We start from the raw sequence: 16,216 nt of genomic DNA, 5'->3' as shown, positions 1-16,216 counted from the left end.
TTTGTTAGACTAATTTAAGGAGGGATATCATATGTAATACACCGCTTTCCTGATTTTCAGAATGGCAGAAAGAAAATAGCCTACATTTCATTATTTTTTAACGCATAAAATCTCATTGATTCAGCCTCCCAATGTTACTTGTGGGCCTTTTCTTTATCAATCATAAGACATAAGCATTACCCATATCTCTCTAATCCAAACAATCTTTGATAAACTCCGTAAATAATGATCACAACTCATAACTTATGTTTTCAAATTACTTTGTATAATGTAGGCTACAATGACAATAAAGCATTGTATTCTGCATTCTGTTATTTCACTGAGACCGTCCCATTGTTTACTTCCGGTTTCCATAACCAAACCACTGCCGTAATGTATTTCAAAATAAATCTACTTCGCCCTCCCGAAGTGTGTAATTATCAACCTTTGGATTAATTTTTTCCGTATCACATTGATTGTAAGTATTTATGTGCAACAATATTGCTTATTTATTGAAATGAAGCTTTAAAGGTGTTAATGTTTCCTTCTTAAACGTTATGCTTTTATCTTGATGTTCAAATCTCCCCTCTTCCTGTTTGACTGACGTCACGTGTTTGGGTTTTTCTCGCGTCCATGCCGGTCGAGGTTGAATTGAAGCAGAAACACGCAGAGATGTAAGTCATCTTTTGTATGACCCACAAAGTGTCAACTTTGTTTAATAACCGTGGAAGTTGTATTTCAGTAGAGGTTACTGTGTGCAAGAGTAACAGAACGGAGGGAGAGCATGTCCGGAGAGCAGTGTGTGAACACACACACTTTGATACAGACAGCTCTCCTCCTGATGCATCAACATAGACAGCTGTTCGTTTGTCTCTCCTTTAATAAAAGGAGTGACCTATGAACTAGGGACAAGGTCCAGTTGTAACTCAGTTTTACTGTCAATCCTTTTCAAAGTCGCTCTAAAGTAGTTCCTTCAGGTTTGCAATATACAAACAATGTACAACAATCAGTCATTTGGGGTCCGTTTCACAAAGCAGGTTCAACAAACTCTGAGTCTAATCCTGAACTCTTAGTTGATCTACTCTGAGATTGGAAACTCTGAGTTTTCAGTTCCAGAACAGCGGATTTGAGGTAATTTACTCAACTCTAAGTAGTTTCACCTGGAGTTAAGCTCGAGCGTGAGGGAAATAAAAAGCCATCATAAGTAGAGCGCTGATACAAGGATTCACCATGGCAACCGGCGACAACAAAAGAGCGACATACATTTTCTTTTTTTTCTTTTTAACTTTATTTATCATTTCAATTTACAAAATCCCTTTGAGGAAACATCAGTTTGCATCTCAAGATCCACATACTTCACGCCACTGGAGTTAGAAGTGTTAATACGTACGTATGGCGAGTATGAGAGCATATTTTGGAAAAAAAAATGAAATTTTATTGTCATTTAGATCAGGGTCGTCAATTGGGTACGGCAGCCGCCACACCTCGGCTTCAGGGGAAAATGGAAATGTTTTTTTTTTTTAAATACATTTATGGAATTACTCTGTATCTATTTGTATTGATTTATTCTATTCGGCTACTTCATACATATAAAATAACTACAAATGCATATCAGAACAACATGATGGATTTCACTAGTTATCTTTCCCAACACTTATACCCCCCTCATATCTTGAAATGTCCCAGCGTCCCTGACGACAGTGGTCGCTATCAATCTGGTTTTTAGCTCTGCAGTGTTACTACGGTAACTTATAAAAATGAAAAGGAAGCAGACAACCCCGCAATAAAAAAAAAGAAAGAAGGCAAGTGATGGGTCCAGAAGATATTAACGAGGCTGTTAGCCACTGATGGATTAATTATGCAAGTTCATCTCAAAGTAAGATATAAATCCTCTTCTGTTTAAGGGAAATATTTGACTTTTTTTTACTCTCCCTCTCCTTTTTGCATTTGGACTTTAACTGTTTGAAGTTAAACTGGGATGTCCCTGTGATATTGTTGCACCGACATAGTGAATAAAGTGAACGAGTTAAATTGCGTTTGTTAGATAAGCTTTTTCTGCTCTCTACTCTGTTGCTTGCTGTCCGTGGTGCAGAAAACGGATGCGTATTGCGTAAAGACCCATTGGCTGAATTGACGCCACTGAGGGAGGAGACAGAGAGAAACTCCAGTTTCGCTGAAATAAACCTGGTCCCGACCAGGTTAGGTTCAGAGCGTCTGTTACTACGGTAACTGACCGAGAGCTTAAGTTACCTCTCTTTGTGAAACAGGCTAGACTTACCTCTCTTTCTCTGGTTTGAGTTACCTCCCTTTGTGAAACGGAAAACTCAGAGTTTCCCTCATTTCAGGGTTAACAGACTCAGAGTTTTCACTAAACCTGCTTTGTGAAACGGACCCCAGTTCACAACCTGTGCAACATCAGCAGCACAGTGCAGTCATGCACCATCAATAACAACAACAAATGACAGTTAAAGAGAAAGTTAGAACAATAAATAAATAAAAAGAAAAATAAATAAGAAATAAAAGAAACAAAACCTTGGTTTGACAGACTTCATAATATATCGCATAAAATGAGAATTATATTTGTGACAGCTTAACAATTGAAAATCTTAATGTATATCCATCATTGATATACATTTCTTATTTGTAATGAATTTAAGAGACTTGAGATAATGATCAACTTCAATCAAAAACAACTTAAATAATGGAGAAGAGTTTTGAAATTTACATTTATGGATGTGAAATTTTCCTAATAAACTATAAAGATTGACAATAGTACATAACTTCTTTTCTTTGAATTCAAAATAAATAATAATGTTCATCCCTTCAACGTTGATTTTATGTGTTGTTTTACATAGTATATAGCTCTCAAGTTCTTTCCAAAATGTGCTGCTATATGAGCCACTTTGATGTTCAGTTTTACAAAAGGTACATTTGTTATCAATGTCAAGGAATCTTGAGATATATGTGTTAGATGGGTATATGTTATGTAATATTTTTAAATGTAGTAGTTCCTCCCAGTGAGACGTGTGTCCTGTGCTCTGCTGTCAGCGTGCGGAGCCGGGCGGAGCTGCTGCAGCAGATGGAGGCTCGCAGGGATCAGCTCAGCGTCCGGAGGAGGCAGCAGGTGCAGCAGCGGGAGGATGCTCGCAGCAGGAACGCCGCGCTGCTGCAGGTACGACGCGCTCATCTCAACTCAACCTTATTACTCAGGTTTGCATGATGTTATTAGGATTGGGTTCAAGTGCTTTCAGTCCGAGAATACACTCCAGAAATTCCTTTAAAACTCATACGTACAGACCTTATTTTAATGAGCAGCAAAGTATTATAGAAAGTTCCAGATGGAATTGTAAATAAAACAATGCAGTGATTTACAAACCCTTTAAACATTTATTTTATTCACAATAAAAAATTGAAAACATATCAAATATTCAACATGAGGAAATGTTCTAAGATAAGAAAAAACAAGTAATTTTACATTTATTTTTTATGTTAAGATGTTGCACTTTAAGTATTTGATATGTCTTCTGTGTTCTGATGTAGATCATATATGGTTTTATAAGATTTACAAATAATCACTTTCTGTTTTGAATTAACATTTTACGCAAAATTTGGGTTGCAGTAAATTTATCTGCAGATGTTACTGGTGTGTTTCTTTGCCTCTCTCTTTTGCTTTCCTTCCCAAACAACACGTTTCAGGGACTAAATGTCTTTTTTGATTCAAGAGGAATTATCTCCACACCTCATAGGGGTTGGAACGGATGTTTTTCACGATGGCTGCATTTCTATGTACAGTTTACACTATTTTACTGGCTTCTCAACAATAATTGGCTTACTATAGTACTTGAAAATACTGTTGAAAATTTAAGTTCTTGTTAATCCAAAATGTGAGTGTGAAAACAGCAACTTGTTACAGTTGCAGTTTCAATGTCCGGCCACTAGGTGGAGACATTATCAGCGTGCTGCTGTTGCCTGCAGGCAATGAGGACACTGATTCACTATTACTGAACACCAAAACAGTGGTCATGCAGTGATTGAGAGTACTTTCCTTTTCACTTTTGCCTTCTGCATGCTCATAATGGGTATTGCTCTGAAGTGAAGAATTGGCATTGTAATTTAGACTAATTTGCAATTAATTAGATTAAAAATTGCTTTTAATAAACTGGATTTCTGTGAATGTGTCTGCTTTCTGCAAGATTAAGTTTGCTGTGCATCTGTACTTTACAAATAGATAGTACAGAATAAATAGGTAAACATCTGGGTTAATTGACTGAATTATATGGTCATGGTTTACCATGGTTTACACAGAAGAACTTAAAATCAGCAGCAGCGTGTGTTCTGTGTTTCTGCAGGATTTACAGACAATAGAGGATCGCCTCAGAGGAAGACAACTTTCACATCCAAATGTGCTGGCTATGGAGGTAAAAACCTTTACAAACATGTAGGATTTCATTAGCTGAACCTGAATGTGAAGTGCTATGGGAACAGTTAGGGTGTGTTTAATTTTTTTTTACAAACCTGTTTTGCATCTTAACACAGTTTTTGTCAAAGAATAATTATGACACAGTGTAATATGCCATGTGGTGTTGTCCATCTGATGTATTTTCCTCATTTGAAGACCATTTAAGGACCAGATTATTATTATTTTTCCTCAAAATATGTCCCAATACATGAAACCATTGAATTCAGTGTATTTTGAAGGAGTGTTCATGGAAACTCCAGTCCTGTTGTTTTTTGACATTTTGAATTATATGCGTATCTATTTTTCAATCTCTTTAAGACACCTGGTTGTCTTTAATCAATTATGATCACATAAATATGGTGAGATCATTGAGTACACTGCGAGGTTCAGTGTCTGCAAACTCGTTGGAGTTTTCCTGCTCACTTCTGGTCGGTTCCAACAGATCAAGCCGTACTTTCTATTCATGATGTCAACAGGAACTTTTGGACATCTGTATCACTAATATAGACTCTTCCCACACGGCTGGCCAGAAGTGCACAGACACGCCATCAACAGCTGGATGCTGGAACTATGCTGACAGATAGATAGATAGATAATAAATATGTATATGTGTATATATATATATATATATATATATATATATATATATATATATATATATATATATATATATATATATATACATACACACACACACATACACAGAGTGAGAGAAATTGAATTTATTTATTCATCCCAAGCTGGGAAATTGTAGTGTAGCGGCAGCATTACACACAGTGACGGTGGACAATATATAGGAGAAGAATTAGTAACTATAAGAACAGACTGTACAAAATGTACAAAATAAAATATCAAGATACAGGACTGTCTCAGAAAATTAGAATATTGTGATTTTCTGTAATGCAATTACAAAAACAAAAATGTCATACATTCTGGATTCATTACAAATCAACTGAAATATTGCAAGCCTTTTGTTATTTTAATATTGCTGATCATGGCTTACAGCTTAAGAAAACTCAAATATCCTATCTCAAAAAATTAGAATATTCTGGGAATCTTAATCTTAAACTGTAAGCCATAATCAGCAATATTAAAATAATAAAAGGCTTGCAATATTTCAGTTGATTTGTAATGAATCCAGAATGTATGACATTTTTGTTTTTTTTAATTGCATTACAGAAAATAAAGAACTTTATCACAATATTCTAATTTTCTGAGACAGTCCTGTATATTAAAACATATACCACCACCTAATCCAGTGGAGGCTGTTCAGTTGAGTTCTTCATGTTCTAGACGCCAAGGCTTGTGTTGTTTGTGTTGTCCAGACCAGGTACTGGGTATCGGTGGAGAAGTCCCTCCCATCGTGGGAGTCTTTCCTGCTGGGTCGGGGTCCGCCCCCCTGGGACGTTCCTGGACCCCCCCCTGGGAGAGCCGGCCCAAAGCGCAGCACCGCTCGGGGTCAGGGCCGGCCCCCTCCACCCAAGCCTCCAGCAGACCTCTGAATGCTGACGGGGCCGCCGGGACCTGAAAGAAAAACCAGTCAACAGACTTTATTTACTTTATTTATGTTGTTTCTGAAACTTGTACAAATGTATATGTTGATATTGATGATGATGGGCACCAACCTCCCTCTGTGTCGGACTCTGAGATGAACATCCTCCATGGTGGTGATGGGTTTCTGTCGGCCCGTCTCCAGGAGAGATGACTACAGAAGAGCCCAAGGAAGCTCCTTCCACCTGGTCCTTGTGTGGACCTCTGGTTGTGTTTTCATGATCAGCCACCAGCACCAGTTCGATGGAACGGTGCCCATTTTAATAAGAAAATACAAAATATTGATAAGACAAGAACCAAATCCACACTGCTAATCTGCCTTCTTGAGTCGTGTGAAAGCAAAATGGTGTAAATGGGAGTGTAAATCACAAGTTTCAATCTGACGTGATATTAATGGATCATTTGATGTTCGTTGGTATCAGAAAGCCTGCTGCGATTGGGTATTGATCTAATTCCATTCAGGGTCTGAAGATCAATGGGAGACAGTATTAGTTGTTGATCTTTCTAAATTCTGCGAGACACTTAAATGATAACCCATCCGCTTGTTTAATGAAAAGAGACCACAAAAGGCCACTTGATGAAATGATTTGTTGAGGATTACATGTATCGATGTCTGATCGATGCTATTGGATTATTCATCGTTAAAAATGCAAGTATTGATGAAGATCACCGGATCATTCCAACTCTCGTATTGTAGTTGTGGAGTCTGCAAACCTGACATGTGACGATACCGTCTGGGTCCTGCTCGCCACCAGCTGCTAAAAGTAACACCATGGTAATATTAGTAGTTCACTTCAGTTAAAAACTTAAGCTTTTATCAGGCAAAAGTACAAGATTCCTTATTTTCTTGTGTTTGTAACTTGCAGTTTCCTGAGATTTGCAGGGGGGTGTTTGCAAGAAGTTGGTGTTCAGCCGTAGGAGCAGAAGAGATGACTCACATAATCATTTTATCCTATTAAACAGAAAATAACAAAGAACCAGCAACATTGACATCTTTAATTCATTGAAAGGGTGTTTTTGGTGTGTTTATGGTCTTAATGCATTTATACAGCACCTGTAAACCTCCAGGCTGGACTTACAGGACTGTTTAAAAATCGTATTCTGCTTGGTTCTTGTAGTTTTTAATCAATGTTTCACTGACATTCCGACTTATTTCACAGTCTCTTTAAGATGTAACTGAAATTAAAGCTGCAAGCAGCGATGAACGGGCCCTCGCACTCATGGCCACCGCCCCCCATACACATATCAGAAATGATACCACCCACGACTCTCTATGTCAAACCATTCAAAAGTTATGGCAGAAAATAAGGACAACCAATCAGAAGAAGGGGCGGGGCTAATTCAGGCCAATGAAGGTCAAGGACTCAATACCGAGTCCGATGACACCACCCACATATCTTTATCACAACCCGTTCAAAAGTTATGGCAGAGAAAAGTTTTCTAGGGGGCGCTGTTGAGCCGTTAGGCCACGCCCATTAATGCAAACCACAAAATATCAAATTTATCGCCAGGCCTGGCTTGCATGCAAAATTTGGTGACTTTTAGTGAAACTATCAAATATGGACCAATCAGATGAAGGAGAGGCGCGCTTTTTGGCGTCTAGCGTCGCCACGGTAACGCTTTTTTTTTTTTTTTTTTATAGATTTGTTTATTCAAAAAGAAATCCTGTACAGCATTGCTCACAATAGAGTACAATACAAATAAACTTTTTTCTTTTTTATAACCCCCCAAAACACAAAACACCCAAAACACAAATATATATAGCCTACATACAGTATATAAAATAGTAACATATTACAATAATAGATTATAAAGGTAAAAAAAACAACAAAAAACTGCTTTAGACAATATTACCCAAAAAGGAATAAAATAAAATTGAAAAACTAGAAAAAAAAGCGCCCCTCCCTCCCCTACACCCCCACATAGAATCATCCTCTTGACCCCCCCAAACCCCCTCCCCCCACCACCACACACACACACACACACACACACACACACACACACAAAGCTTTCATCTAATTTTGTAGCACCTAATACTGGCTGGGGATGGATCGGATCTCGTGGCTAGTAGCTCAACAGGAAGGCAAATTCAAGGACCAAGAAAACAATTCAGCTAGCATGAGAGGATGGGTACATACTAGAAAACAAGTACTTGAAGGGTTCAATCGGAGGAAGCTGCACTAATTCGTTGAAATGGTTTATAAATGTTATAGAATTTCTTCCTTGAACCTCTCACAGTATATTTTATTTTCTCCATTTTCAAAAAGAACATGACATCCCTAAGCCATTGGGCTATGGAGGGGCTCTTGGCGGACTTCCAGTGTAGCAGTATTACACGTCTGGCTAATAGAGAAGTAAATGCAATGATTTCTTTTTGTCTAAAGTTAAGAGCTAACTCAACAGAAGGGGTTCCAAAAATTGCTATAAGTGGACATGGTTGCAAAACAAAGTCTAGAACTGAGGACAAAGTAGAAAAAAAACTGCCCCAGTATGTTTGGAGTGCGGGACACCTATAAAACATATGGCTCAAGTCGCAAGGAGTTTGCTGACATCTGCTGCATTTATCCTCCACCTCCGGGTAGATTTCAGAAAGCCTAGATTTGGAAAAATTGGCTCTGTGCAGTACTTTAAGCTGTATGAGGCTAAAACGAGCGCAGGACGTGGTGGAGTGTATTCTATCTATTGTCTTGTCCCATCATGCGTCATTGAATTCCATTCCCAACTCCCGTTCCCATTTATTCCTAGCTCCGGTGAGACCGCTATCATTGAATGCCATGAGGGAACCATAGATCCTAGAAATGGAGCCCCTTTGGAGTGGGTTTAAGGTGAATAGATCTGCCCATGGCTGTGTCGGGGGGAGCGAAGGAAAGGAGGGGAACAAGGTAGAAGAGCAGTGTCTCAACTGAAAGTACCTAAAGAGGTGGGATGCGGGGAGCCCAAAGGAAGAGGCTAAGTGGGAGAAGCTACAGAACACCCCCTCCACATACAAGTCTTTAAATGTCTTGATACCTTTACTGTGCCAAAGAGAGAAGGTTGAGTCTAAAGTTGAGGGAGGGAACAGATGATTATTACAAATAGGAGTGGATAATGATGCAGAACAGAACTTAAAATGGCGTCTAAATTGCTGCCAGATCCATAAAGTGGTAAGAACAACTGGGTTATCTGAATATTGGCTATATTTCAAAGGCAGTGAGGAGTGGAGAAGGGCAGAGGGATAAGATGATGTGCAAGAGCGGGTCTCCAACCTGCACCAAGGTGTATTAGGAGATTCAAGCCAGTAGATGACCTTGTGAATATGCGCGGACCAGTAGGGGGGTGGGAACATTCGCTCTTTTGAAGGTTTAATTTGTATCCTGAGAAAGAACTAAAATCACTCAAAATGGACAGAACAGCAGGGAGACCAGACACGGGGTTAGTTATAAATAACAGCAAATCGTCTGCATATAAAAGCAGTTTGTGTTCAATTCCTCCCCATACAACCCCATTAAATAAAGTGGAAGATCTAAGTGCAATCGAGAGCGGTTCAATCGCTAGGGCAAACAGCAGGGGAGAGAGGGGGCAACCCTGGCACGTCCCACGTGAGAGCGGAAAGTACTCAGAGCGATTGTTGTTAGTGTGTATGCTAGCTTGAGGAGAGCTGTACAGCTGTACAAAAGATGAATCCATGATATGAACCTTTCCCCGAAGCCAAATTTCTGCGGTGCTGCAAAGAGAAACCGCCACTCCACCCGGTCAAAAGCCTTTTCGGCATCAAGGGAGACTACAATTTCAGGTGCACCAGCCTGACTTTTAGAGTAAATCAAATCAAAGAGTGTGCAAGTATTAAAAAAGATGTGTCTGCCCTTGATGAATCCTGTTTGTTCCTCCCCGATATTATATCTGGGAGCACCTTCTCCAGACGAGAGGCCAACAGCTTAGCCGAGACCTTAACATCCACATTAAGGACAGACAGGGGCCTAAATGAACCACAGGAAGATGGGTATTTGTCCTTTTTCAGAACCAGGATTACAGAAGCCTGAGTTAAGGTAGGAGGTAAAGAGCCATTATTAAGTGACTCCTCATACATAGACAGCAGCGTCGGGGCCAGCTTGATATGAAACTTCCTATAAAATTCAACACTGAACCCATAGGGCCCTGGAGCTTTATTGGTCTGCATTGCCTGGATCGCCTGGACTATTTCCTCAGAGGTGAGCGGAGCATCCAGGTCCAAAGCGGAGGGGGGGTTAATCTCAGGGGCCTCAATACCATCCATAAATGCAGCCATCTTAGAAGTATCTAAGGGAAATTCAGTTTTATATAGGGAGGAATAATATGATTTGAAAATATTATTAATATGTATAGGATCGGAGGTTAGGGTGCCAGAGGAATCTTTAATTTGTGGGATAGCACGAGAAGCTGCGTTACGCTTCAGTTGGTGGGCAAGCAAACGTCCTGATTTATATCCCTGTTCATAATAGGTGCTACGTGATTTTAGTAAGGTCTGCTCTGCTTCACGAGTGGAGATCAGGTCAAATTCAGATTGTAAGTCAAGCCGTTTTTTAAATAAATCAAGGGAGGGGTTTGAGGAGTAGTCATGGTCCAGCTGAAGAATCTTAGAAGTGAGCTCCTGAAGCCTAGCTTTGTGCTCTTTATTAGAGTGAGCTGAAAAGGAGATGATTTGCCCTCTTAGATACGCCTTCAGCGTTTCCCACAGTAGGGAGAAGGAGGTGGAATTATTCTGGTTAAGAGCGAGGAAATCATCAATAGAATTAGAAATAAATTTGCAGAATTTTTTGTCCGATAGGAGGAGGGGATTAAATCTCCAAAGTGGCGGGGCTTTAATGTGGGAAGAAAATGTAATATCTAGGAGCAGGGGGGCGTGGTCCGAAATATTAATACTTAAATAGTCAGTGGAGCTAACGCTGTGAAGTAAAGAACGATCTAAAAAAAAAAAAATCAATTCTGGAGTACAAGTGATGCACATCAGAGAAGAAAGAAAATGTTTTGGACGTGGGGTTTTTGAATCTCCAAGGATCCACAAGGCCACACTGTGACATAAATTCAGAAAAAGATTTAGAAATATTGGATTGGGAGACAGTGCGAGTGCTAGAGCGGTCTAGAGCAGGGTTAATAACACGGTTTAGGTCGCCTCCAAAAATAGGCAGATGTGAATTTAAAAAGGGAAGCTTACCAAGTAATGTCTGAGCAAAATCATCGGAGTTGGGGGCATAGATGTTGACGAGCAGCACCGGAGTCTGGAACAGAATACCCACTACGATAATGTACCGGACATTTTTATCCGCAATGACTTTAGAGGGGGAGAATTTAACATTGTTTCAGATAAGAACTGCCACACCTCTGGCCTTTGAATTGAAGTCAGGGTGGAAGATCTGGTCGAATCGGGAAGACTGTAACCTGCGGTGATCACTGTTTTTTAGGTGAGTCTCCTGCAGAAAGACAATATCAGAATTTAAGCGCTTGAGATGTGTAAAAACCCTGGACCTCTTGATTGGGTTGCCCATGCCCTTGATATTCCATGACAAGAATCTAACAGATGTACCTGTACCTGAAGAGCTGCGGTTAGAGTTATGGCTAGCCATCAAAATGTATTAAACAGTACTGATAGAACACATATTTATAGCCAACATAAGGTTTCACCCTTCCATCCCCATGCACACACACACACACACACACACACAAACACACAAACACAATCACACATACACCCAGTTTTGACCAAACTCACCCTCCCCACCCCAAACCCCACCCTACACCCATAGTCTCCCTGAACCCGCAGCGAAGACTGCAGTGTATATGCCCTTAGGAAAGCCGCTTGTGAAACGTTTGTGATACAAACGGCTAGTTGACTAAGCTAAGCTAGTGGAGTCCCACAGAGCAGATATCTTAAAAACAGAAATAATATAAAACAATAAAAAATAAAATAAAACAAGAAATATAATAGTAGTAGAAGTAGGCTAAATTAAATAACACATTTTTTTAAATAAATAAATAAAAAAAATAAATAAGAAATAAAAAATAAAGAAATAAAAATAAAATAAAAAAAACACCTGTATGTAATTATACATAGTAAAATAATAGCATTCTTTAAATGAGCATATTCAAAACCAGCGCAGAAACGGGTCTAATACCTCGATATAGGTGAACTATGGACGTTGCTGAAATAAATACAGATACAACAAACCCAGTTAGCTTGTGTATAAAGACACTTTCAACATATATGCCCATTATAACAATATAAAAGCTGAAATGGGATCTGTATTTAGTATATGAACACATGAACAGAATACTTAATGTATATTGTAACGAGTATAAGCAGAGCTTATAACCACTAGGGTTATAGCATAATAACAGAAGTCATAACTTCTGACATGTTAGTCAGATTATAAAGAGTGACGCTGCAACATTAAGAGTCCATGGCATATTATTTATTACTAAACATTTTTGTTTAGTAAAGCCTATAGTTAGTGTTTAGTAAACCTCTAGCTGGTGTTGGTAAATCTCTAGGTAGTGTAAACTCTAGTGTGCCTGAGTCGTTCCTGTAGTTTCTTGTGCTGGCCCCCCCTTCTCCTCCCTTTTCTCTCTTTTGTCCATGTTGCAGCATCCTTTGCCGGACACTGGAACCTGCAGCGTGGGAGTGAGAGGGGCAGGGTAACGGCCAGGGCAGGCGGCGAGAGGTTTGTCCGTCAAGACTCCTCTCCCTGGCCCTGCCCCTTTTCAACCTTTCTCCGACCCTGCACCCCAACCTGGGACTTGATGATTGGGCCGGAGCTTCGGGAGCTGCATGCTGGCCTGCGGTCCCCACCCCTGGTCATCCCGTTGCTGCTTCCACCTGCCTGCTGTGCTGCTGCCGTCCCTGACCCACCAGTCTGGCCCTCGGCAGGAGGGTCCCCCCTTATGAGCCTGGTCCTGCTCGAGGTTTCTTCCCTCCTAAAGGGGAGTTTTTCCTTGCCACTGTTTGGCTTAAGGTTTTTCTCCCACTATGGGAGTTTTTACCTGCCATTGTTTATGTAATAACTACTCGGGGGTCATGTTCTGGGTATGGGTCTCTGGAAAGCGTCTAGAGACAACTTTTGTTGTATTAGACGCTATATAAATAAAATTGAATCGAAATAGGTCATCCTGCCGCTTTCTCTCGCCCGCCACTGAATGTCTATACAGTCTGTGTAGTAGTGGAGGCGAGCTATAATGACGCGCGGCCGCTCACCGGGCCTCGGTTTGGGCTGGGAGGACCTGTGGCATCTGTCCAGCAGCGGAGCTTTGTCGAGATGGAGAGCCTCTTTGAGCAGCGTAGAAACAGACTCAGCCGAGCTGCCCGCCTCCTCGGGGATCCCCACAATCCTGATATTATTCCGGCGCGATCTAGATTCCAAATCTTCCTGTTTACCATCCAATTTAGCCAGTTCAGCTTTAAGCTTTTGGTTCTCATTCTGGAGCACAGCAATATCATCAGAGCACCCGGACAGTGCCTGTTGCATTTCTTTCACGGTACTTTCCAGCGCATCCAGCTTCGCATGTGTGGCCGTTCTGTTGGCAGAAAGTTGAGTTTTCACCCCCTGCAATTCGGACTTGATAGTAGATAGGTCCTCACCGAGTGCTGCTCTTAACTCTGACTTGAAGATGTCGGCAATGTCCCTACGCAGGTCGGCGAGGAGTTTGATTTTCAGGGCAGCGGGGTCCACAGGTGAATCCACCGAAGAGGGGGAGGGCCCGGAGCGGGGAGGGGAATCAGACGAGAGCGGGGCCTGGGGTCCCGGCTTCGATGAACGCAGTTTAGTGGCTTTACCTGCCATTGTAAACTCCCAGCGAAGTAGAAAACCAGACACAGCCTTTCTCCGGTTGGTAAGAAAAGTTTTAAGCACAACAAGCGCAGATAAAAATACTATGAAATGCAGGGTCTGCAGGAGCTTCCGTACCTACGTCCTACTCCATCACTAGCTCACCCGGAAGTCCGCCACGGTAACGCTTTTGAAAGAGAAAAGTAATGCGCGTAGTCGCAGGATGGAGACGAACATTTTATCTATAACACACCTGGGTGCACATTACGGTTTGGGCCGTATTAACTGCTGAAGGAATGGCATAAATTGCGCCAAAATTACGCGGTTAATTCAAAATGGCCAACTTCCTGTTCGGTTTCGGCCATGGCGCCAGGAGACTTTTCTTTCAGTTGCAACATGATACAGGTGTGTACCGATTTTCGTTCATGTACGTCAAAACGTATTACTTCTGGACAGAGTGGTACCCAGTGTGGTTCTGCTGCTGATTACTCTTTCTTACTTCATTGCTTTCTTATTTCATTGGGTTTATTAACAAAAATAATGGAGATGCCGGGGATTGAAACCGGGGCCTCATACATGCGAAGCATGCGCTCTACCACTGAGCTACATCCCCTTCGGGTGGTGCTCCTGAAGACAGGAAGACAGGAAGTTCTAAGAGTTACAGACCAGCCCACCTGTTACCAACAACCATGCCACGTTCAAATCACTGAAATCACCGTACTTCCCCATTCTGATGCTTGGTTTGAACTACAGGAGATTCTCTTGACCATGTCTACGTGCCTAATTGCATTGATTTGCTGTCATGTGATTGGCTGGTTAGAAATTTCAGTCGAAGAGCAGTTGGAGCAGTTATTTTACCTAAAAAAGTGGCCGGTGAGTGTAAATGCATACATATGTGTCCCATATATACTCCTCATGACCATTAAAGCTTTTTGAAGGGATTGATGTTCAATAGCAAGCAGTAAGTCCGATTCATCTTGTGAGTTTGTCTAACTGTGAACATAATTCATCCTTTATGGAACAGTCAGTGTTGCTGATTACTCTTTCTTACTTCATTGGGTTTATTAACACAAATAATGGAGATGCCGGGGATTGAACCCGGGGCCTCATACATGCAAAGCATTCGCTCTACCACTGAGCTACATCCCCTTCGGTGGGTGCTCCTGAAGACAGGAAGTTCTAAGAGTTACGAGTTCCATGGAAACAAGTATGTTGAAGTGTGAAAATTCAGATTTTTCACAAAAGTAGTGCTGCGATGGCCGGGAATAAAACCCGGGTCAACTGCTTGGAAGGCAGCTATGCTCACCACTATACCACCATCACTCAGTTCTGGCACATCAACGTCATAATTTCCTTAACACACTGCATGTTGTTGATGCCAAATTCTGACCATACCATCCGAATGTTGCAACCGACATTGAGACTCATCATACCAGGCAACGTTTTTCCAAACTTCTGTTGTCCAAATTTGGTGGGCCTGAGTGAATTGTAGCCTCAGTTTCCTCTTCTTTGCTGAGAGGAGTGGTACCCAGTGTGGTTCTGCTGCTGTGGCCCATCTGCCTCAAGGTTCGACGCGTTGTGCATTCAGAGATGCTTTCCGGCTATTTGGTGAGCCTGAGTGAATTGTAGCCTCAGTTTCCTCTTCTTTGCTGACAGGATTGGTACCCAGTGTGGTTCTGCTGCTGTGGCCCATCCGCCTCAAGGTTCGACGCGTTGTGCATTCAGAGATGCTCTTCGGCTATTTGGTGAGCCTGAGTGAATTGTAGCCTCAGGTTCCTGTTCTTTGCTGACAGGAATGGTACCCAGTGTGGTTCTGCTGCTGTGGCCCATCCGCCTCAAGGTTCGACGCGTTGTGCATTCAGAGATGCTCTTCGACATACCTCGGTTGTAATGAGTGGTTATTTGAGTTACTGTTGCCTTTCTATCAGCTACAACCAGTCTGGCCATTCTCTTCTGACCTCTGGCATCCACAAGGCATTTGCCCTCAAGAAACTACCGCCCACTGGATATTTTCTCTTTTTCCGACGACTCTCTGTCAACCCCAGAGAGGTTTTTGCATGAAAATCCAAGTAGATCGGCAGGTTCTGAAATACTTAGACCAGCCCGTCTGTTACCAAAAACCATGCCGCGCTCAAAGTCACTGAAACCACCTTACCCATTCTGATGCTTGGTTTGAACTACAGGAGATTCTCTTGACCATGTCTACGTGCCTAATTGCATTGATTTGCTGTCATGTGATTGGCTGGTTAGAAATTTCCATCAGGAGCAGTTATTTTACCTAATAAAGTGGCCAGTGAGTGTAAATGCATACATATGTATGTGTCCCATGTAGGGATGGGTACCGAAACCCGGTTCCAATTTTGGAACCGGAACCGAAATCCAAAAATTCGATATTCGTTTAAAAATGCGCATTTCGAATCTTCATTTCGAATCCTGGCAGGTTTTTTTTTTT

General features: G+C 41.3%; 1 protein-coding gene and 2 non-coding genes across 3 annotated transcripts; 1 reads left to right on the top strand and 2 right to left on the bottom strand.

The window, feature by feature from the left end:
• The first annotated feature begins 585 nt into the window (after positions 1–585).
• On the top strand, positions 586–6,960 carry cep15 (centrosomal protein 15). The gene is made up of 4 exons (XM_061728721.1): positions 586–653; positions 3,028–3,151; positions 4,329–4,397; positions 5,764–6,960. Exons 1-4 carry the CDS (start codon positions 613–615, stop codon positions 5,938–5,940), a joined length of 411 nt encoding a protein of 136 aa, XP_061584705.1. The 5' UTR covers positions 586–612; the 3' UTR covers positions 5,941–6,960.
• A 7,345-nt stretch (positions 6,961–14,305) lies between these two features.
• trnaa-cgc (transfer RNA alanine (anticodon CGC)) lies at positions 14,306–14,377 on the bottom strand. The gene has a single exon. It is a non-coding gene; the product is annotated as a tRNA-Ala (tRNA).
• A 464-nt stretch (positions 14,378–14,841) lies between these two features.
• On the bottom strand, positions 14,842–14,913 carry trnaa-ugc (transfer RNA alanine (anticodon UGC)). The gene has a single exon. It is a non-coding gene; the product is annotated as a tRNA-Ala (tRNA).
• Between the last annotated feature and the right edge of the window lie 1,303 nt (positions 14,914–16,216).

The sequence above is a fragment of the Cololabis saira genome, chromosome 8 (genome assembly GCF_033807715.1).
Source record: "Cololabis saira isolate AMF1-May2022 chromosome 8, fColSai1.1, whole genome shotgun sequence".
In the NCBI taxonomy this organism is placed as follows: domain Eukaryota; kingdom Metazoa; phylum Chordata; class Actinopteri; order Beloniformes; family Belonidae; genus Cololabis; species Cololabis saira.
The sequence above is the reverse complement of the archived record's forward strand: the minus strand, read 5'-3'. Positions and strand labels throughout refer to the sequence as shown.

What these genes read in the sequence shown, in the direction of transcription:
- cep15 (XM_061728721.1), top strand. Translation starts at nt 613, where the DNA reads ATGCCGGTCGAGGTTGAATTGAAGCAGAAACACGCAGAGAT. An exon ending in AAGCAGAAACACGCAGAGAT is followed by an intron (nt 654 to 3,027) that starts GTAAGTCATCTT and finishes CTCTGCTGTCAG; the next exon opens with CGTGCGGAGCCGGGCGGAGC. An exon ending in GGAACGCCGCGCTGCTGCAG is followed by an intron (nt 3,152 to 4,328) that starts GTACGACGCGCT and finishes GTGTTTCTGCAG; the next exon opens with GATTTACAGACAATAGAGGA.